The sequence below is a fragment of the Alligator mississippiensis genome, chromosome 16, assembly GCF_030867095.1.
Source record: "Alligator mississippiensis isolate rAllMis1 chromosome 16, rAllMis1, whole genome shotgun sequence".
NCBI lineage: Eukaryota > Metazoa > Chordata > Crocodylia > Alligatoridae > Alligator > Alligator mississippiensis.
The window spans coordinates 9,392,667-9,414,290 of NC_081839.1; the positions used below are offsets into that span (position 1 = coordinate 9,392,667).

The 21,624-nt window shown below is 45.7% G+C and overlaps 1 protein-coding gene across 4 annotated transcripts in view; it reads right to left on the minus strand.

Moving 5' to 3' along the window:
• Nucleotides 1–21,624, minus strand: part of ZFR2 (zinc finger RNA binding protein 2) — a 124,430-nt gene that overhangs the window by 32,765 nt on the left and 70,041 nt on the right. For all 4 annotated transcript variants that reach the window (XM_014599837.3, XM_019491222.2, XM_019491223.2 and 1 more), the window contains exons 6-10: nt 21,281–21,463; nt 20,381–20,612; nt 19,471–19,622; nt 10,530–10,649; nt 3,886–4,031 (exon numbers count right to left, since the gene is read on the minus strand). In XM_014599837.3, coding sequence (XP_014455323.1) covers nt 3,886–4,031; nt 10,530–10,649; nt 19,471–19,622; nt 20,381–20,612; nt 21,281–21,463 — 833 coding nt within the window. The remainder of the gene's footprint in view (nt 1–3,885; nt 4,032–10,529; nt 10,650–19,470; nt 19,623–20,380; nt 20,613–21,280; nt 21,464–21,624) is intronic.

A 21,624-nucleotide genomic window follows, 5' to 3' on the forward strand; every position in this document is an offset into this window, starting at 1 on the left:
AATCTGCTTCCAGTCTGCATGCCATCCTCCTCCTGCTTCCTGAGTCTCTCCAGGCAGCCAAAATGAGAATCTATATTGTGCTGTTGCAGATAGCCAGGCACATATTCGCATGGCTTGGGTTTTGGAGATGTAAACAAAAAGGTTTGGGCTGTAGAGCTTGCTCAATCTCTCTTCTTTTATCCAAGGCTACCTCTAATCCAGGTAACAGTTGGGCTACATTAAAATACATCTGGGGTCAAAACTGCCATTGTCCTCTCATCGGGCAGAATCTATAGGCCACCTATAAACGTGCCGGGTGTCTGCTTTGATGCATATTACTTAGCACGTTCCAGCAGCCTCAGCATTATGCATATTAAGTGTCCCTCTGCTTGAAAAGGGAGGCAGGGGTGCTTTAACAAGCTTTAAAGTGCCCCCACTGTCATTTTGAAGCACGGGACACTGAATACACGTGATGCTGTGGGCGCTTTAATTTAAGTGGCTCTCAGAGCTGCTCTAATTAAACCCCCACCCCGCATCCTGAAGCATGTGTAAAAATGCCTATCACACAAGCTTAATAACTTCTCATTGTCATCCATGATCTGGTGAAGAGAAGTCCACCCGGAGGACAACCAGCAAAACAGCATATTTCATTAATATTCCCAGTGATATGCTTAGGCTGCCAAGATCAGAAGTGCATGGACTGATCTTTACTTCCTGCTCTAGCACTGCTATATATTGTTTAATCATTTATTACTGTTCATGCTAGATATGACTGCATAACAGTAGGAGTTCAATGATTAATGGGTCAAGATCCTGCAAAGGGTGGGTGGGAGGAAGAGAAAAGCATGAGGAGCCTTTTCTACTATTCCACACAAAATTCAACAGAAGGGAGTTACTGCCCCTATTAATGCCCCACAACTCTCCAACTGTTTGAATCACTTCCTGGGCCACATACCAATACTTTTGGGGAGGGGGTCCAACGGTTAGGGAAAACAGAGGCAAGCTGTTACCTCAGATGAATCTACTTTAGAGTAGTATAGCTGTAAATAATATTCCAGTCAACTTGATATGCCAGAGAGAAGAAAGATCAAATTGTGGATAGTATTCTGCATAGTCATCAGCATCTGACACTTACAATGTATATTGCTTAGACAAACTTTATTGCTAAAATAGACCTAAGCCAGGACAATCCCTTCCTTTTACACTTAAACAGCTACATCTGGTATATATCTGAACATTTTGGACAGAATTCTATTTCCTTTTGTGCACCAAAATGGAAGTTTTCTAGCTATGCAAATGGTCCTTTGGCACCTATCCACAGACTGCAATTCTATTACCCCAACATGCTGGACATAAGTGTGCACACATACACCGAGCATATAGAGTAGGCTACATACTGGCTGGACCCATGTGTGCATACCTGAACATAAGTCCAGGAAAAAGCAGGGAAGGAGGACGACCCTCCCAAGTTTTGGCCCCAGTAATCAAATGACTAGGGCACTCGACCAGAAGCAGGAAACGCAGGTTCTAGGCTGCCCTTACTCAGAGGGGGTTTACACCTACATCTTTGATTTCCTAGCACAATACTGTAGCCACCACACCACAGGTTAGGCATTAACTAGCCCTGCCCCTTGCATTTAATAGTCGTTAGTCTCAGTACATTAGACATGTACACTTACACACCCACAGGACAAACAGAGGAAGGGGACAAAAATATAGAAATACATATACATCGCAGAGGAAGGGATGAAAACTATCCAGGCATGCAGCTAGATAACTGCCATTTTTCTTCCTTTCTCTCTCTCTCTTTCTTTCCCCACTACTTTATTTTCTCTTTTTCCCCTTTATTGCTTATTGTTTGTGACAGACATATGTATTTTTGATTTTTGTGTCGCATTTAAAAAATCTATTAGAAAGAAAACTGGTACACAAAGGGGAAGAGAATTCCACCCTACATGTACAATTACAGACAGGGTAGTGTGGCAGCCAGTGAATACAAAATAACTCATCTTATTTAATAGCTTTACTTAGAGACAGTGGTCCAGGGTGATACAGCTTTAAGGCATTTTTGTGTACAGACTGATGTAGTAATTGTACCACCATCACAGGATACAGATATAAGCTCTTACTATGCAACTGTTATGTCTGCATGATTCTGGAACCCTATAAGTCAGAGGCAGGCAATTATTTCGGGCAGAGGGCTGCTTACCGAGTTTTAGCAAGCTGTCAAGGGCCGTGTGAGTAGCCCCGTCCCTTGACAGGTGCCATGCCCCCTGGTCACCATCCTGTGACCAGAAGTCCCGCTCCCTAGCCCCTGAACTATGCCACCAGAAGTCCCTCCCCTTGCCCCCGGGAAGTCAGCAAGGGGTTTTGCCATTTCGGAAACAGAAAAATACCAAATTTTATTCTAAACAGCAAACATCTATGATATTCGCTAATTTGATTTCAAAAAATATTTTTCTCTTGATTTACATGCGCTTGTGTAGTGTACATAGAGGGGATTGCACAACAGCTTAAAATGAAGTCTTACTCTTGTATGCTGTGGGGGGGGTGGGTATAAGCAGGGCCATCCCTAGGGTGGGGAGAATCGGGGCAACCGCCCTGGGCCCCACACTTTGGTTCCCCCACCGCTGCTGCTACTGACAATGGCAGCGGCAGCTTCTTCAGGTCCAGGGCTCATGGGATTGAAGTGGGGGCAGGGCCACATGGGCTGATTTACCCCGGGCCCCACACCCTGCTCGGGTCACCTCTGGGTATAGGTTTGTGGGTGTCTGTGGGGGAGGGTGTGGGTGTGTCTTTCACAGGTGGATAGGGGTGGGGGTGGAGTGAGGGAGCATGTGGGGAGGTGTGTGGATATCTGGGGCGTGGGTGGGTATGGGGTTTGTGGGGGGGCGTGGGGGGAGGGTGACTGGCGAGTGTGAGGAGGTGTGCGGGTCTGCATGTACGGCAGTGCAAGGGGGGGGTGTGCATGTGTATGGTGAGGTGTGCACGTGAGACTCACCCAACAAATACACACACACACTCTGCCCCTCCCTACACACACACACCCCGGGGTACCGGTGCGACCCCATGTTCCCCAGTCTGGTGATCCAGCCAGGAGCCATGTGATACTGGAGCAGTGTGGGGGCAGGAACGCAGGGAAATGGCAGGGGGTAGGGCAGAGCTGGACTGCTCAGTCCTGGTGCTGGCTCCCCCTGGGTCCTACTGCCCCTGGCACCCATCTTCTTTGACAGGCACCCAGGAGCAAAAAAATATCAATTTACTAAACTTTTTAGGGGCCCTGCCAGGTGGACAGAACGGCCTGGTTGGCTAGAAACGGCCCACGGGCCGTATTTTGCCTGCCCCTGCTATAAGTGTAACAAAACCATTCCATCTCAACCCTTCTTCATCCAGGGTTAACTTTAGAGTGATTTAACTCATCTGAATTTCTACAGGCTCAGGCAGACATAGCAATTATAGAGTAACAGTTGCTGCTCACTTAGAAGCAAGAACTCCCCCTACCCATCTGTACCCAAATGCCCATTTGTCCAAATACTCTATATTGCTGTCAGGGCAGGGTTTTCTGTTTTGACAGGGGTTGCCAACTTTTTCCTTCCTATAACTCCACAATGCATTCACTCAACTACTTTTCACAGGATATGACCAAAATCCTTTGCATCAATGCCTGGAAAATATATGGATTTGATGGTTCAAGCACCAAAGATGAAAACACGTGAAGTGGGTATTTGCAGAGATAGAGAAGAGGAGCAGATAACCATTTTCAAGACCATGACACAAGACTCAGATCCCTTGCACTAGCAAAACCCAATCAATTGTGTGAATTAAAAATAAATAAATAAATAGGAATCCATCAGTACCCCAAAACATCCACATTTCTGTGAAACTGATCTCCAAGGGATGACTCGCCTCATTTCCATGTGCCAACGCTGTTCTTCCTCTCTGTGTCTCTTTATCAGATCCTTCTGTTTTTGTTTCTTCATCTTTTCCTCGTGCATTTTCCGAGCTCTGTTACTAGGCTTGATCTCAACTGGAAGATCTGGATTCACTTTCTTCTACAAGGAAGTCATAATAAAAATCATAAGGAATTTCTAAAGTGCTATCACAAACTAGTAAGAATAATAAAATAACATTTTGTTATTGTATTCTCATAATTAAAGTATTACTAATAAACCTGACTTTTCAATGTGCGTTTCTGGCTGCTGTTAAAGATGACCCGTGTTAAAAATCAAGCATTTAAATCTGATCTGTTTACAAGAAGGAACAAACAAACTCTAGACTGATGCTGGGAGAAGTGCAAGTTGTACTTTTACAATACTCTGGCTGTCACTACATGAGACACTAACTGTGCAGTTGCTACTGCACAGTCATTTAGTACTTGCATACACAAGTACTAAATGACTGCAGCAGGGCTGTACGAAGCTTTGGGTGGTGATTTGATTCAGAGAAGATTTGGCGGCCGAATCTCCAAATATGAATTGAACCAGGGGACCAATTAAAAGGTCTGAATTGATTCAAAATTCTCCGAATCTTCGGAAAAGATTCGGAGAGCTTTAATGATTTGGGCAGTCCCTGGTGGCTGCAGCTGGAGTCCAAGCTGGTAAGTATGGGGGGGGGGAAAGGGGGGTACGACCATGGGGGGACCCCTGCAAGCCCCCAGCCCCTGCCTGCTCCCCCAGCCCCACATGGTTGCCCCACCTGCCCCCTCCTGGCCCTTTAAAGAAAAGCTCTGCACTCAATGGGTGCTGCCGAGCGGGGGGCCGATCTCTGCTGCCCCCACTGCCCCATGCTGTGTGGGGGGCTCTGCACAAGCCCCTCCCGCTCCCCCAGCCCCCCCATGGGTGCCTTGCCCAGGCCAGCTCCAGGCCTTTAAGGAAAAAAAAAACCCCAAGAAAAGCCCCAGGACTCACCACTCCTGCAGTGGCCTTGGGGTGCTCGTACAGAGCCCCCTACATGGCGCGGGGCAGCAGGGATTGCCCCCGCGGGCAGGAGCAGTGAGTCTGGGGTTTTCTCAGGGTTTTTTTTTCTTAAAGGGCCGGAGATGGCCCAGGCAGAGCACCTGTGTGGGAGGGGATGACGGGGGCTGGGGGCTCATGCAGAGCCCCCACATAGCATGGGGCAGCGGGGATTGCCCCTCCCCCCTGGCAGTACCCACTGAGTCCACACTTTTTTTTTTAACAAGTGCCGGAAGCTGGCACAGGAGGGGCACTCATTGCCAGGCTGGGGAGGGATGGGCCTGGCTGACTCGGAGATTCGGCAGCAGCCAAATCTCCAAATCAGATTTAGCCAAATCGATTTGGGACAGTGATTTGAATCACTAAATCGAATCACTGTCCCCTGAATCAGACGAATCTGAAGCAAACAGGCCTACTGTGCAGTAACCAGCGTTATTGTGTAGTACCATCCCTGAACAGCTTCTTGGTGACACTTACTGCGTAGTAGCATCGCATCATGCTTTCTGCCATGTGACACTATAGCGTAGTAATAACAAGCTACTACACAGTAGTTATGAGCTACTGCACAGTCGGCGTCTCATGCAGATGTGGGACACTGTGTTATGATTCTTTAAGTAGTCCTTTAGCTAAATTGGCATAAGCAGCCACAGTATAAAATTAACCTTCCCTCCGCCCGTCCCCCATTCCTCAGGGAATTTAAGTCTTAAACTGTGGACAGACATAATAGTTAATTTGATACTGAATGATTTCAATATATGTTGTTATGATGTAATGGTTATTTCTTCCTCCTCCTACAGCTATATAAATGTAACAAAATCATCCTCACTTTAACTAGGTTGCATTTAGGTTACAGTAACAGTGATTTAGCTCATTTATATAAGAACATGTAGATGTATCAGTTTTGGGGTTTTTTTATAACAGTTGATGTGTTCTCCTTAGCAGAAACACCTTCTCCCATTTTAAAGGGATTTAACATCCACAGCTTTGTAAGCTGTTCTAGATCCTAGTCAGACCAGTTGTGGAAGAGAGGAGGAAGTACCCACAACTTCCGCTAAAATTAAAAAGGGGATTGTGTTGGGCACCTCTGAGCAATCAGACTCAGAGCCGGCCTTAGGGGTATGCAACGTGGGCGACTGCCCAGGGCAAGCTGGTCAGCGGGGTGTCCCACACACACACACCCGAGCAGCCCACACTCACAGCAGCACTCTCCCCTTAGCCTCAGGCACGAGGAGCAATACCCAGACCAATCCCCTCCCTCCCGCCCCCTCCAGCTGTTGCTCAGGAGGAGCCATGCTGGGCAGTTCAGGCAGCAGCACCATGCCATTCCATTTCTCTGCCAGACTGTGCTCCGCACCCCTGCCCGCTTACCTCTGCCTGCAGCAGTGCCATTGACTTGGGAGGGTACAGGGGGAGGGGGAGAGGGAGAAGGAAGGGGAGAGGCCAAAACAGACGTTCACCCAGGATGCCATTTTCTCTAAGGCTGGCTCTGATCAGACTCAATGAGTGTGTCTACATGTGCTACAAGCATGGAGCAATAAGCTCTGGTGCATATTGTGCTGGAGATTATTGTTTACGTGTGTGCCCACAACTGCAGCAGGGTGAGCTGGATTGGAGTAGCCCCAGCTGGCAGGAGGCCGGGGGGGGGGGGGGGGGGGTGGAGTCAGCCTGCTAGCCTGGGGCTCTTCCAGTGCAGGACTAGCTAGCAGGCAGCCTCCGTACTGAAACACCCCCTATGCCCCAGTCAGCCCCGTCAACATCTACATGTGCACTGCTGTACACTAAATAATGCTGCCATAGAATAGCAGTTGCATTTACAAGTACTACCCTACAGCAGAGTTAATTAGTTTACTATGGCCTAATAGGGCCACAAGTGTAGATGCTGAGACTTTACTGCAGAGTTAATTAGGCAGTTCCTCAGTAAATATCTCATGTAGATGCACCCAATGTGACCTAAGTGAAGAACCCAGAACAGAGGGGTCCAAGTTTGAAAATATGGGACAAACTATCTACCATCACAAAAATCCAAATTCTAAAGTAAAAGTGCCTCAATGGTGATATTCAAAGACCTAATACAAGGATGATTTTAAATATTTGGGAAAGTTTGAAAATAATTTTGCTAGTTTGACTAATATTAATGGAACTTCATTTAAATGAGGAATTTCCTTATGAAAATGGGATGTAAGATAAGAATACTTTATTTGCTACTGCTCCTCCTCTAGCTAAATATCAGTGACGAGCTATGGCGATGTGACTTGTTGCTATGGCAATGTCATGTTGGCATGCACTAATCGTGATGCTGCTGCTACATTGCCATAGCAACGAGCTACTCCACAGTAGCTCACTGCTACTGTGATATAGGGTTGGAAACAACCTGTGCGCTGCTGGGATAGGACTGCACAGTACTGGTAGGTACCGCACAGTCATTTAGTACTTGCTAAAGCAAGTATCAAATGACTGTGCAGTGCCAACTGCATAGTCAGGGGCACATGTAGATGTGCCCAGTGTTCTTTGTAACACTACAGCAGCAACCATATGTTGGTGATGTTACATGTGGCTACCATGGAGATGATGCTACAAATAAAAGTAGCAAAAACATGAGAGCACTTAGCAAACAAGGCTCATGTTCTTAGACAAAGTGCCTTCCCAGGTAAAAAGCACATGCACGGCTATTTTCAATCAGAATATTTTTCTTACTACAGAAATGTTTAAAGTCTTTATATATCTTGCTATTAATGAATGGAAATTAGCAATTTGCTTTTATTATTTTTTTAACAAGGCATAATATTTTAATTGTGTAGGTTTGAGACTATTGCTGAACATAAAGAATGGTTAATTAATTCTTGACTTGAAAAGGATATGACTTCTACATACATTATTTCTGTGCATTAGAAAGGACAAGTTATGGTCATAATGATTTTTAAGGTGCTGCACTTGCTTTCAAGATAGAAACTGGAGCAGACCCCAGATGGACAATTATAGTCCTCCAGCAGCTGATGAGTAGCCAAATCTATCATCCTAATGAGACAATACAAATGAAATGCCTGATGCAAGATGACCTACTGAGGAAATGTAAGAAAAATCCATTTTCTTTTGCCTTTCTATCTTAGATCTAGTTAGATCTAGACCTTTGCCACCATTGGGTACTGTAATGTAAAGCATTTTTTATGATCAGAAACAGCTGTGCATTCACTCAAGAAACTCCCAAATAGTTCTTTATTCATCACTTATAAATGCAATTTTGAGTCAGTCACTGCAAGAGTTAAAACTGACCAGATAAATTCTTCTAAGGGAAGAAACTTAGAAGTACTAAATACCGTAAGTCTATAAACAGGGACTGTATTCATTGGTATTTGAATCTCCAGATTAAAAATGGGCTTGATGGACTAGTTTTTTTGTTTTGTTTTGTTTTTCTGATCTACACAGTACCTTGGACTTTTCATAATAATTTCAATACTTTTGTTTCCAAACCAACATTTGCATCCCAGTGACATCCACTAACTCAAAGCTAATTATTTCTCTAACACTGCCCCTGAAAGTTTACTACTTGTGAGTGATAATGCAAGATAGGTAAGTGCACAAGACAGGTAAGTGATGGTAGATCGCTTCCTATGGCTGCTCCACTTCATAAAATACTACTCAAGTTCACCATCTAGTGGTCACTTGAAACTTTAAAGAATGGCAGAACTCAGAGTAGAGGTGCACCTTATAGACTACCTGAATCAGAGATGTGCAAGTGAGCTGTTGCTCACAAAAGTTTATGTATTCTGATTCAGTTAGTCTATAAGTTGCACCTCTACTCTGCCTTCTGCCTGACATCAGACTAACATAGCTAACTCCCTCTCAACTTCAAGAATGTAAAACAAGTCACTGAGGTTTTGGAACAGAAGACACTAATTACCATAAAATCAGCATTACCAAAAGCTAAGCTTTTTTGTGACAATAATTTTGGAAAGAACAGTGCCAGCAATGAATGAACTGTATATGAGAAAATCTGTCTCAGTCCCACAGCATTCACAATAAACCAAAAGAGGTCAAAACTCTTAAGGTACATTTACGTTTGATTCAGTATCTAAAGGAATATGGTGTATTTGGACGTGTTTTTACATGCGCCTAAATTTAATGCGCATTAGCCTAATGTGCATTAAGGCGATTTAGGTCTGCGTTTACACGTGTACATGCTAAGAGGTATTAATGCGGTGTGCGGACCAATTTGGGACTAAAGTTAGTCCCAAGTCAGTCGACATACTCAGTGTCTACATGTGTGTTAAGGCGCTTTAGCTATCTGCGCATAAAATTTAGGCGTGAATAGCCTAAAATTGCCATTTTTAAGGCGTGTTAAGGGTGCACATGTGGACCCGCACTCTTAATGCACTTTAAAAATGGCTAACACACCTTAAATTGGCACGTGTAGACACGCCCTGTGTGTCTGAGTAGAGTGAAAATTTTCTCTTTCCACAGTGATTGATTGGATTCTTCTGGATTTGGTTTAAAATAATGGGAAATCATTGCCTTGGCCATAACATCAAGTTTATACTTTTACTAAAGAATGATGAAGAAACTTGGGGGAACAACTCATTTAGAAAACCTGTTGGAATGACCAATCATAGAAAACAATAACTAAGCTTGTCATTTAAAATTATGTAAGTAAATAACTGGTAAAGAAATTCAGCACTTGGCTCCAGAAAAAATATCTTTAGCTATTGATCTTAAAGCTGTCTCTAGTTATCGTAGGATCATTCCTCTCCTGCCTGGAAGAGAGTATCACTATGTTCCTTCATATAAACCAAACACACATACAAGATTTATTTAGCTATTAACTGAACAGCTTTGAATTAGTGCTTAGAAATTCCAAACTGTGGGCCACACATTCAAGCTTTCTGAACTGAGATTTTTTTGTAAAAAGATGTCTCTAGCTGATCATCTCCCCTTGGCTGCCAACCCAAAATATTTTTACTGACAATCTGAAAACTTTTTACTGACATCAAAACTTTTTTACTGACATATGTTTTACATAATGTAAATGTAACCCTTCTGCCAGGCCCTGGATGGCTGTAACAGGGATCAGGTTCAAATGTGGGAGTTTAACACCAACTTTCTAAATTGGGCTTGAGCCTCCGCCCAGAAACCTGTGAAAATAAATTTTAAGTGAGTGTTGTGCTGTAAACAAACTTGCCCACTCACAAGCATCTAAACAGGGCTTATTACAGGGGAAAAGGAAAAGACACATGTTGTTAGAGAAAACTTTAACCAGCAAACATTAAATGAAACACAAACCATTAATAGTCTTAGTCATACTTGACTGCAGCAAATGGCTTTACACTATGCTGCCCCTGCTCAAAGGGTCCTGAAATCATTCCTACACCCTGACACCCCAGCCATACCCTGTACCATCCTGCCTCCAGCCCAGCCCAGTCCAGCCCTCAACCTTGACTTATCCCACTTCCTTTTACTTCTGATACAATAAGAGATATTCTATAATCAGGAAAAAATAATTAAGTAAGTGCTTTTTCTCTTGGATTCTATCTGAGAAGTTAAGATTAAAACCTCTGCTGGCCAATGTTCCTATGACTCAGTATTGCGAGTCTGCCCCATTCACACCTTGTATTGCAGTCGATGTCTACGCCCCTTTAAATGCATGTCCTTTGCATTAGGATCATTGAAACTGCATTCACAGAGCTTGCAGTGAAACCGGATCATTTTGCCTTCATCATTTTGTACCTGAGAAACAAATTATAACATTTAATTTTTATAGACACTGCTTGTGACAATAACATTATTTTCCATTTAAGAGGAGGCTTTCATTCCAAAGTACTTAACGAAGTGATAAAATACCAAGTATACCAACTTATCATCCAAAGGCTCTGTGGGGTGTGCCTTAAGGCAGGGGCAGGCAATTATTTCATGTGGAGGGCTGCTTACCGAGTTTTGGCAAGCTGTCGAGGGCTGTGTGGGAGGCCCCACTCCTTGACAAGTGCCCCGCCCCCTGGTCGCCATCCTGGGACTGGAAGTCCCATCACTAGCCCCTGACACCTTTGCCACCAGAAGTCCCTCCCCTTGCCCCCATAGAAGTACTCCTTTCAGTAAGGGTTTGCCATCTTGGAACCAGAAAATACCAAATTATATTCTAAAAATCAAACATTTACTACAACATTAATTTGATTTCAAAAAATATTTTTATCCTGGTTTACATGTGTTAGTGTAGTGTACACAGAGGTAATTGTACAATAGCTTAAAATGAAGACTTAGTCTTGTATATTGTAGAGGGGTGTGTGTGGGTGGGTATAGGTTTCTGGGTGTGTGGGAATATGGAGCATGGGGGAGGATGAGTGTGTGGGGGGTTTGTGGGAGGTGTGGGTGTGTGTGTATGTGGGGTGGGGGAGCATGTGGGTGTATGTGTGGATATGTGGTGTGGGTGAGTGTGGGGTTTGTGGGGGGCTGTGAGTGTGGGGGAGAGGGTGGCTGGGGAGGGTTGCGGCATGTGTAGAAGGGGAGGATTTGCCAACAGCCCTCCCATGGCAGCCAGAGCCCACCCGGTGGTACTCTAAGCCCAGGCTCTGTGCTCCTGCTGCTCCTGGCCCCAGAACACTGGCGTGACCCCGTGCTTCCAATTGTGTCCACTTCCCCCGTCTACCACCACTGCCCTTCTGTCACTTCCCTGTTCCCCCCCACCTCACTGCAGGGGGAAGTGGCAGCAAGCAGGCAGACAGACAGCAGCAACAGCTGGGCAGAAGCACGGGGCCCAGCACAAACTCTGCACTCCCACCCATCTGTCGCTGCACTCCACATGCCCACTTACTGCCCCTTCCCCCCGCCTGCTGCCGCTTTCACAGCTTCCCTGCCTACGGCTGCTGCTGCTCCTCTCCACCCCGCCACTGGCTGCCCTGGCACCACGTGCTCCTGGCTGCAGCGCCTGGACTGTAGCAACTGGCTGAGCCCAACCCTGAGGACTAGGGTGATCACCTGAAGTCCTTCCCTTCTTATCTGAATTTCCCTCTAGCACAGGGAAGCAGGAACAGCCCCAGAGGCCCAGGCCAGAAGCCTCTGCTCCGCATGGGTCTTCTGGCTGGAAGGGGTGGGGGGAGCAGGGCCACCAGGCCTTGCTTCTGCAGTTGCTTAGTCCTGACAGCTGCTTTCCCTGGGTCCTACTGCCCCTGGCTTCTGTCAACTTTGACAGACAGCCTGGGGCAGATATATTTTCTTCCAATATTCTTCCACCATTGCCAGTTTGTCCAGTCAATCACTATGGTATGGCCATCCATGCCTGACTTAACCCCTAGACTTGGGCACTTGGACCCACAATTGGCTGGGTCCCCATAAAGCAACCCAGTAAAACTACAGAAAATCACCTGTTATTTTTTCAGGGCTGTAACTTGCCAGCCACAGCTGGCCATGAGAACCCATACAACAATTCCTGTCCTCAACATTAGCAAGGTACTGCTTTTATTTGCCAATGCCAGCAATCTCAGTCAGTGCTGCTGGACAGAGGGGAAAGAAATCAGGAGAGGGAAACCATGCTCACCAACAGATCAGGAACATCCCTTCGTAGCCAAAACTCCAGCAACAATCACTTCAGTGGTTGACAGCAGGGGAAACCTTCCTGGAAACACAGAGCCTAGGGAAGTGATTCTCAGCCAGGGTGCTATGGCACCCTAGGGTGCCTTGACATCGTTTCAAGAGTGCCACAGGATGCCACACAATGTTAGCAACGTTAGGTGTGCAAACATAATTCACAAGATAAAACCAGAGGGTACCTATATACATGCTGGACGTTTGCTCCAATGCCTGCTAACTAGCATGTGTCAGAGCAGACTCGATTAGTTGAGTCTGCTGAAGCATGCTAATTAGCATGCTCCAGCAGCCTCCACATCATGTGTATTCAGCATCCTCATGCTCCAAAATGGCAGCAGGTGTGCTTGAACTCAAGCATGTTTAACGAGCTTTAGTTCAAGCATCCCTGCCGCCATTTTGAAGAATGGGATACTGAATACACGTGATACTGTGGGTGCTTTAATTAGAATGGCTCTTGGAGCTGCTGTAATTAAAGCACCCTCCACCCCTACCCCAGAGCACATGTATAGATGCCCAGAAATTTCAAGCAGGAATCCATAGTATCAAAAACCTTCTGACCTGTCATGGCTTTTCTGAATTCTTAGCCACAGAAGAACTGCTCTATTATTTTTCTATACGCAGAAGGCAAGTGAAATTTAAGAGCATTTTCTGAAGGATGCCTTGAATCTAGAAAGGCTAGAACCACTGGTCTAGGCTCAATTTTACTCAGCACAATGCACAGAAACTCAGGATGCAGGAAATGCTGCCAACATAGCCTTCCCTCCCAATCCCCCTACACTTTTTCCATCGCTGGAATCAGACGACAGGGGAAGCAGTGGTCTCCACTAGGGAAAGGAAAGGTTTGTTTCTTTCTCAGTGCAAGCCAAATTCCTGAGGACTGTTCTTCCAGAGATGTCTTCCCAGGCAGGATGGTTTTAAATGTCTCCGGAGTAGTTTCTTGACTGAAGGGCACAGTAAGAAGATGCTAGCTGCCTTGTGGTGTCACTGGAACAGAGGGCTATTACTGCTGCTGCTGTGTGAAGGGGTAGACTGAATTTCACTAAGACTAGTGCACTAACTTGGTGAGGCCAGACACCTTGCACGCCAAACCCCATGTCTATGTTCCAGGCTGAAAGGAAATGTTAAGGCCATCAGGGAGGCAGGGGACATGGTTAGACAGATTAGGAAGAGAACAGCAGTTTGTCTGGGTAGGGGGGAGGAGAAAAAAAGGAGAAGGATCTTGTTCCTGGCTCCTGGAAGGTGAGTGAGTGCAGTGAGCTTGGTCTGCTGGTTTGACTGTGGTGGAGATAGTGTGCATTGAGTGAGCGTTCATTTAATTGGCTAGTCAGTTTGTTGGCTGGGCCTCATATGCATGGAGTATTTGGTGAGGGCTGTTTGCTTAGCAGTTTCTAGAGGAGGAATTCCTGCCTGTGCCCTAATGAGGGGGTGTTAATGAGCTTGCCTAGGATTAGGAGAGCATGAAAGGTAGCACCCTAAATGAACAGCAGGAGCAAGAGAAGATGGGACAGCAAACAGGGTAGTTTGAAAGACAAAATAGTTTGCAAAAGGTAACTGGGGGCATTTATAGACATGCTCTGGGAGGCAGGGGGAAGCAAGGGGCACTTTAGCATAGCTCTGAGAGCCGTGTTAATTAAAAACGCCCAGAGTGTCATGTATCAGCATCCCCGCACTGAAAAATGGTGGCAGGGTGCTTTGAATTAAAGCTCATTGAACAAATTTTAGTTTAAAGTGCCCCACCACCATTTTTCAGCACGGGAACACTGATATACATGACGCTGGAGTTCGGTAATTACCACACTCCTCTCCGATGTGCTGTAGTTACAGCATGTCAGAGCAGAATCCCTGCATGTGTACAGGAGTCCTGGGAGTCTTTTCTAGGCAAGCTAAATGGTTTGGCCACAGGTAACACCCAATAAGGATTAACTCATATCTTGCATGTCATTATTGCAGTAAAACATAGTCTTAACTTTTATCCTTATCTGGAACTCAGGACTTAAGAGTGAATTAAACAACTTTAAGTCCCCTTATAACGAACAAAACAAGTTGCTTAATCTAAAATTTAGACTGTAAATCTCCTGTTAGATTCTACTTGAATCTAATTTAAAATTAACACCAACAAGATAACAAGATACAATTAAATAGTACAACAACTAGGGCTGTGCGAAATTTCGCTGGCTGTTTCGATTTGACACTGTTTCGACACATTTCGAACTCAAAACAGTGAAATCAAATCGAAACAATGGGCTTCGAAACAGCCTCAAAACAGAACGAGGCTAGTTGAAATGCTTTGAGTCTTTTGAAACATTCTGAGTCTTTTGAAAAGCTTTGAGTTTCAAAGCAGCCAGCAGCAAGGTGGTGGGAGACAGGAGAGAGTGCAGCTCTGGCTCTTCACATCTCCTGCCCCCAGGCTGCGGGAAGCCGATCACAGCACAGGGGAAGGGAACTGAGCTCGGGCTCAGTTCCCCTCCCAAGCACTGCGATCAGGCTGGGGAAAGGAACTGAGCCCGATTGCTCAGTTCCCCTCCCCAGCCCTACAATCGGGCTGAGGTTGGGAACCCAGCCCAGTTGGGCTGAGTTCATTTCCCCAGCCCGATTGTAGGGATGGGGTTGGAAAGTCAGCCCAGCTGGACTGAGTTCCTTTTCCCAGCGTGATGGTCGTGCTGAAAAAATGAACTCAGCCCATCTGAGTGAACTGAAGCCCAGGGAGTAAAGAGGTGCCCTGGTAGGGGTGCAGTGGTATTGCTGGGCATAATCCAGAGGTAGGATTCTCAAGTGATAAACTGGGAAAGGCTGTTGCGCAGAGGGGGACATCCAGAGTGTGGCTGAGGATAGCCCCTGGGCTGAGTACGGTTCTGTGGGTCTGCTACTGGTAACCTTAACCCATGTGGGATCATGGTGGAGCCTGCTGCTGGTATCTATGGCTCAGAGGCTGTGTTGCTGTGAGCTGGAGAAGATATCTGTTCCCATGGTACACTGGAGAGGGCAACTGGGCAAGATAAGCCTGCCCTGATAAGGCCTGATCCACACTAAAGGACATACTCTTGACTATGATGACCTGCTGGCAGAGGGTGCCGCAAGTACCCTTGCCCATGCTGTGGGTATTAGTGGCTTAGGCCTGGGGGTAGGTATAGCTGAAGCTGCAGATGAAAGACTTGATGGGGACAACATGGAGAACACTCTTTATGTTGTCTTTCTGCTTGGTGATGGTAGCTTTAGCAGTCTGCTGGGATCTCTTTCCACCTTGAGGGGTCTCCATGAGCATAAGAACTGACATTTATTGGGTCAGACCATAAATCTGTCAAGCCCAGTGTCCCGTTGCACACAGTGGCCAAAAGCAGATGCTGAGGGGGAGGGTGAATAAGGCATGTCCAGTATTTTCTGCTCCCTACTCCTTAGCAGCTCTGGAGCTGCCAGAATGGAGCTGGGACTGTGCTACTATGTCCCTGTAGGTCTTATCCAAATACCTCTCTAACCCTCTCAGCTGCTCCAGTTCAGCTACTCTCATCTGTAAGAACCCTGAGCAACAGGAGCACTTTGCACTGCATGCAGATGTATGCGACCTCTCCTCTGGGAAGGTAACTGTACTTATGGTACTTAGTGCAATAAACTAGGTATCCCTCATATCTCTGCTGGACTGCTCCCTGCAGTGTAACTATTTTGAAGGTTGTGCTTTTTCTGAAGGGTTAGTGTTGGAAGTGGTTGTTGTTAGGGCTGTGTGAAACGGCACTGTTCTGCTTCAACTTCAGTTTTGAGGTTTGGATGGAACAGTGTTTTGTTTTGAATTTCATTTTGAGTTGAAACAGCTGTTCTACGCTGCCATCCATTCTGCCTTCTGGTCCCCAAGTTCCTATGCTCGGAGATTCCCTGTCTTCACAGCAGGTTTGAGACTGGGGTTCAAACCTACAGGCATGAGTACAGTCCCAACCACAGCCTAGCTATGCCTTTTCACAGCTGTTCTGTGCCCACACCCCACTCCTTCTTCACAGCCCTTATTCCCACTCTGCCTCCAGTCCCAAGCCCCTGTCTCCCCTAGGGCCTAGAGCAGATCCCCTCCACCTCCAATTCTGGGCCAGTTCTCATCTGGTGAAGGGTAGCACCCTGGGACTCAAGCACCATTGATCTACTGGGTCAACGTGTAGGTATGCTGCCACACCACTGCACCCTGAAGGAAAGCCCTCCCGCCCTTGGGCACCCTTTGAGCAGGCCTTGGTTCTCATGGGCCACAGTTGCACTGTGCAACATCCCCTCCCCCAGACCTTCCCAACCCCCACTGACACAGCACCCTCAATTCTCATGTCCAGTTCACAGAGCTCTTCTTCTAAGTTCAACAAAGAAAGCATGGGAACTTTTAACTGTTTGAGCTGTTTAATAACAGTTCCAAGTGAGAATTCCTGGTGATTGTTGAGCCCCAGGGGCTCAGCCTTCAGTGGTGCATAGCAGCCCCTACATTGCCAAGTTTCCTCTGCCAGGCCTCTGGAAAGGCTTCCTCCTAGGCATGGCAGATGTTGTGTAAGACACTGCTAAGATAACCATCCAGGTCAGGTATTGCTAGGTGACATTCTGGCATACTCCCAGTGCCTTCTACCATGCCTTGAGGCACTCAAAGGTGCACTTGTTGGTCACGTGGCAGCTTCTCAGTCAGTAGTTGAACAATTTGTCTGACATCTAAGTGCCCTGTGTAAAATTTGTGAGCCAGGAGAGGAGTAGGTATGCTGGGTCCCTGAGTAACAGTGTGGGGAACAGTCACTTCCTCACTGTGATACCAGTAGCCCTGTGAGCAAATTCTCCTGAGGTCATTAGGGGCACAAAGCTGGAGTTTCTAGACATCCTGGTATTGTGGTTGTTGCCCCACTAGCCAGTGGTAACACATGATGGACAAGAAGCCCTTGTGGTTTACTTTGAGCTCTGGTTAGCAGCACCCAGAACGTGCCATTGGCTCAACACAGTCCAGAAAGCCCATGTGGACAAATCCAGTGATGTCCTCCTGTGAATTGGCAAGGCAAAGCAACTGCGGTGGCCAGCCCTTTCTGGAATGCATGGCATACCTTCTGCACAGCTTCCCCTGCTGTGGACTTGCCCATGCCAAAATGGATTAGAGGCTGTTAATAGCCAGCTTTGAGATGGCAATGACCATGTGCTTCTCTGTGGTCATGCTGCCCTCATGCTGGTGGCCGATGACTAGTTCAGTACAGATTTCCATGAAGGTGGCACAGCTCATCTACACATTCTGTGGCCACTGCTCATTATCCCATGTCCCCAGGATGATGTGTTTGCACCGGATGCTGTTCACTTCCCCGAACCAGTAGTGGTGGTACATGGTTTGCAGGTGACCCTGCAGAAAGCCATCCTCTACAGTGCCCTGTGTAGCTGCTTTTGGGCATGCTGGTGTCAACAGTGCAGGGAAAGTGGCACATCTCAAGGAGAAGCCTTCCTAAGGCCTCAATCATGGTACCCTGCAGTGCCAAGTCATTGCATGCCAGCTAGCATATGAGCTGGAAGAGGATGCAGAGTATATTTAAGTAGGCCATAACTTTCCACCTCAAGCAGGATAGAAGGCACAGAACCATCAAATGCTGCCAAGAATTGCAGGGCAAGGAGACAGTAGTCATTCAATTCCTGGCTCCCTAGGGTGACAGTGTATGGGATGGTATATGTGCCACAAATGGCACAGGCAGCCTGTGTGCAACACATGACAGATTGGGGCCAGAGCAGGGAACATGGTGACAGATAGGGCAGGGAGCAGAAAGCAGAGCAACAAATCAATTAGGGAGCACAGGGCAAGAAGCATAATAAAAAGCAACAGATTGGGCATGGGAAGGGGACGGGGGTGGCACTCAGGGAGGGAGCAGGGCTTAACTTGTGGCACACCTGCCAAAAGACTGACCCCCACTGATGTAAGCAATGGGCCCTCCTGAGAGGAACCTGATCATGTGGCAGCAAAGACCCAGACACTATGGTGTGTACACACGTGAGGGACAGGCAGTAGCTTCTCTTCTCTGCACTCATCTGTCCTTCCCAACCTCCAGAGACTTGGGTCTTGAAAGGTATGCTAGGACGTTTGCTCTCCTTCCCATAGCTGCACAGTTCTGCCATAGCAAGGCCTCATGGTCATTTTGAAGTGCTTCAGATGTGAGGGGCCTGTATGTCTGCAAGGCACTGCAGCACTCTAACTCTGAACTGCTTCAGAAGGAATCAAGATTTGAAATGCTCCAAAAGGACATCTGTCCACATCATAACACAGGGGTGCTCAACATTATGGCTCATGGGCTGAATTTGGCCCACAGAGCCATGGCATCTGGCCCATGGGTCTCCCTATGGGTCAGGAAATTTGGCGGCAGGGAAGCAGTAGTAATACTGCTGCTCTCTCCCACTTCCAAATTCCCAAGCCCCATGCAGGGAGTTGAAGCCAGACCGTACCCTCTTTCCCCACACAGCTAGATTGGGGCTAGGCCATGTGTCCTTCTCCTGGCAGGGCCAGGACACATCCCCTTTCCACTGTGTGACAGGGTCAGGGCTGGGCCATGAGGTGAATGGGGATCTGTTGTGCCTGCTGTGGAGGCCAGATCAGGACCACCAACTGGATCTGGCCCACAAACACACAAGGCATCCACCCATTCAGCCTACCGGCCAAAAAGGTTGAGCACCACTGTTCTAACACAATTAGACAGGTCTCAAAACAGCGTGTGCCAAGTATTCAGACAGAAAACTACAAAGCTCTCAAATAGGGGTTCCTGCCTGAATTCTTCATTTGGATGCTCAAATACAGACCTGAAAATTGGATCAAGATTATCTGACAGAAGATTAAATAGAAAGCACTGAATGAAGGTAGTGGTGAGATTGCTTTTCTAAGAGTACTTACTTACTTTAGTGCAAATGCACTAAACAAATTATGTTTAAATATTTTGGAAATTCATGGCCTTGCATTTTACATGTGATTAATTTGTGCACTAAAAAAATCATTAAGCATTACCTCTTCCACATAGTCATGTCCAACAGGTTGTATATCAAGTAATACTCCAGAGCCATCCCCAGAGCTATCATGTTCATTTGGTAGCTCTGATTTCGGTTGTAACACCTTTGATTCCTCTAGTTTGATGCTTGTTGCCTGAATCTTATTAGTCCCTAAAAGAAGATAAGCAGATTAATAATCAACCTACTTCTTTACTACCTAGGAAGGTATCCTTATTATAACTCATATTACAAATGCATATAATTAATTTATCTTCATAACACTAAATGGCAGTCTTGCACTGTTAGTCCTAATTGTTTGTTACAATGGTAGCTGCTTATAGCAGTTAAAAATCTCACTGGGTGAGATTTACTGTTCATTTGCACATCACCATTAAGTTCCATATCTACAGTAATGTTTTAACATTATTAACTGCTACATAGGTGACAGCCTTTATTTATCAGCTATACATTCAGACTACTGCTAGTAGTTATGTTTAAAACATAAAGGAGTTATACCATGAACATGAAGATTAGACATTTTTAAAGATAAGACAATTCTTATGGTACCTATACTTTCAAGCAGATTTCTATCAATTTTAGCAATGACTTTCCATTCTGCAGTCATCTGAAGCTTGTAACTGCTCACAGAAGTAATGCAACTTAAAAGGGGCTCTTTAAGCATTAGGTTTTACAAGACAAGTGAGAAAAAAACAACATTCCAGAATTATTTAGAAAGCCTGATGGTCAACTATTTTTTTTCCTGGGCAGTTTTCCTAGGCAGTGATGGGAAAAAATATTAAAAGGTTTAATCTATTTGTATTTGAGGGAATTACACCTTTTAAACAAATTGTAAGTCCTGTATGATGCTACAAAGCTTAGATGATATCTAAAAACCCAAGAAGTTAAAAATGGAGTTTAAAACAACATACCTGTAAATGTTATCTTGGATGTGACTAGTTTCTTCACTGCCACTAGCTTGCCTGTGTTGCTTGCACTGTTAGTTGCTACAGCTGTTGGCTTCGTTGGTGCAACAGATACTGCTGTAGGGGCATGGGCAACTGGGTTACTTGCTGTGGTGACGGTAGGATCTGAACCAGAGTTCACTACTATAGGCTCTATTGAAGGGATGGGCTTTCCCAATTTAGTATGCAGCTTAACAACCTGAAATACATGTGGTAACTACATCAAAGGATAGAACTAGAAAGGGACAGAACTAGAAGTTAAACACAATACTATAAAAGTTTCCCTTGGAAAAATGTGTACATTTATAGGAAGAATGTAGCATAAGAGCAGCATATAATATGGTAATACAAAATTAGATTAAAAGACTTGTTCTGGGTACATCTACCCAGCAGAATGAAGATATAATTGTAGCATCTTCTATTTTACTCTAGCAAAAGCAGTGAAGTTATAGTGGAATGGGATTTATGAAGGGGTACTGCAAGAAAATATGGACAGAGAAGTCTTGGATTAGAAACCCAGCCACCAGTCAATACCATATTGCTGATCACATATATAATTAAAGGTTCTGAAAGAGGTCCTTCAATTCTGGCATTACTCTAGCAGCATGTTAGCTAGTGTTTAAGCAATCTGGTGGGATAGGCTTGTGTTCAAAACATTTCTAGACATCTAAAGTCAGCTCCTGCAGTCAGTCAAATCTTGAAATGGATAATCTAATTTGTACTTCAACTTTCTTCTCAGAAGTATTTTCCAAAGTATCTATCAGCTCCAATTAATTTTTTTAGAACATCAGCATCTTCTGTAATCAGATGTTTCACACCATCCACCTACATGAAATAGGTGAATCCAGTCCCATTGAACTATCCTACCTTTTGATGCTTGGCTCCTCTGATATGTGCTGCATATGCATCTGCTCCTGTACAGGACACATCACAGAGCTCACATCGAAGCTGTGTCTGCATGCCACGAGGGCCAGTGTTCACCTGGTTCCCTGTTTTCTGAGCTGCCTCTTTCTTTTTGTGCTTTTGTCCTTCTAAGTGCTCCCGGTAAGTCTATAGTCAAAGAGGGAAATCCATTCTAAGCGGTGATGCAATACCAATAACATCATTTCAAACTTTCCTTGGAATCAGTCTAGCTTTAAATGTAAGGGTATGTGCGACTCAAGTCATTTTGTAAGACATTCTATTAATTCCTTTGTATTTACAGCATCTGG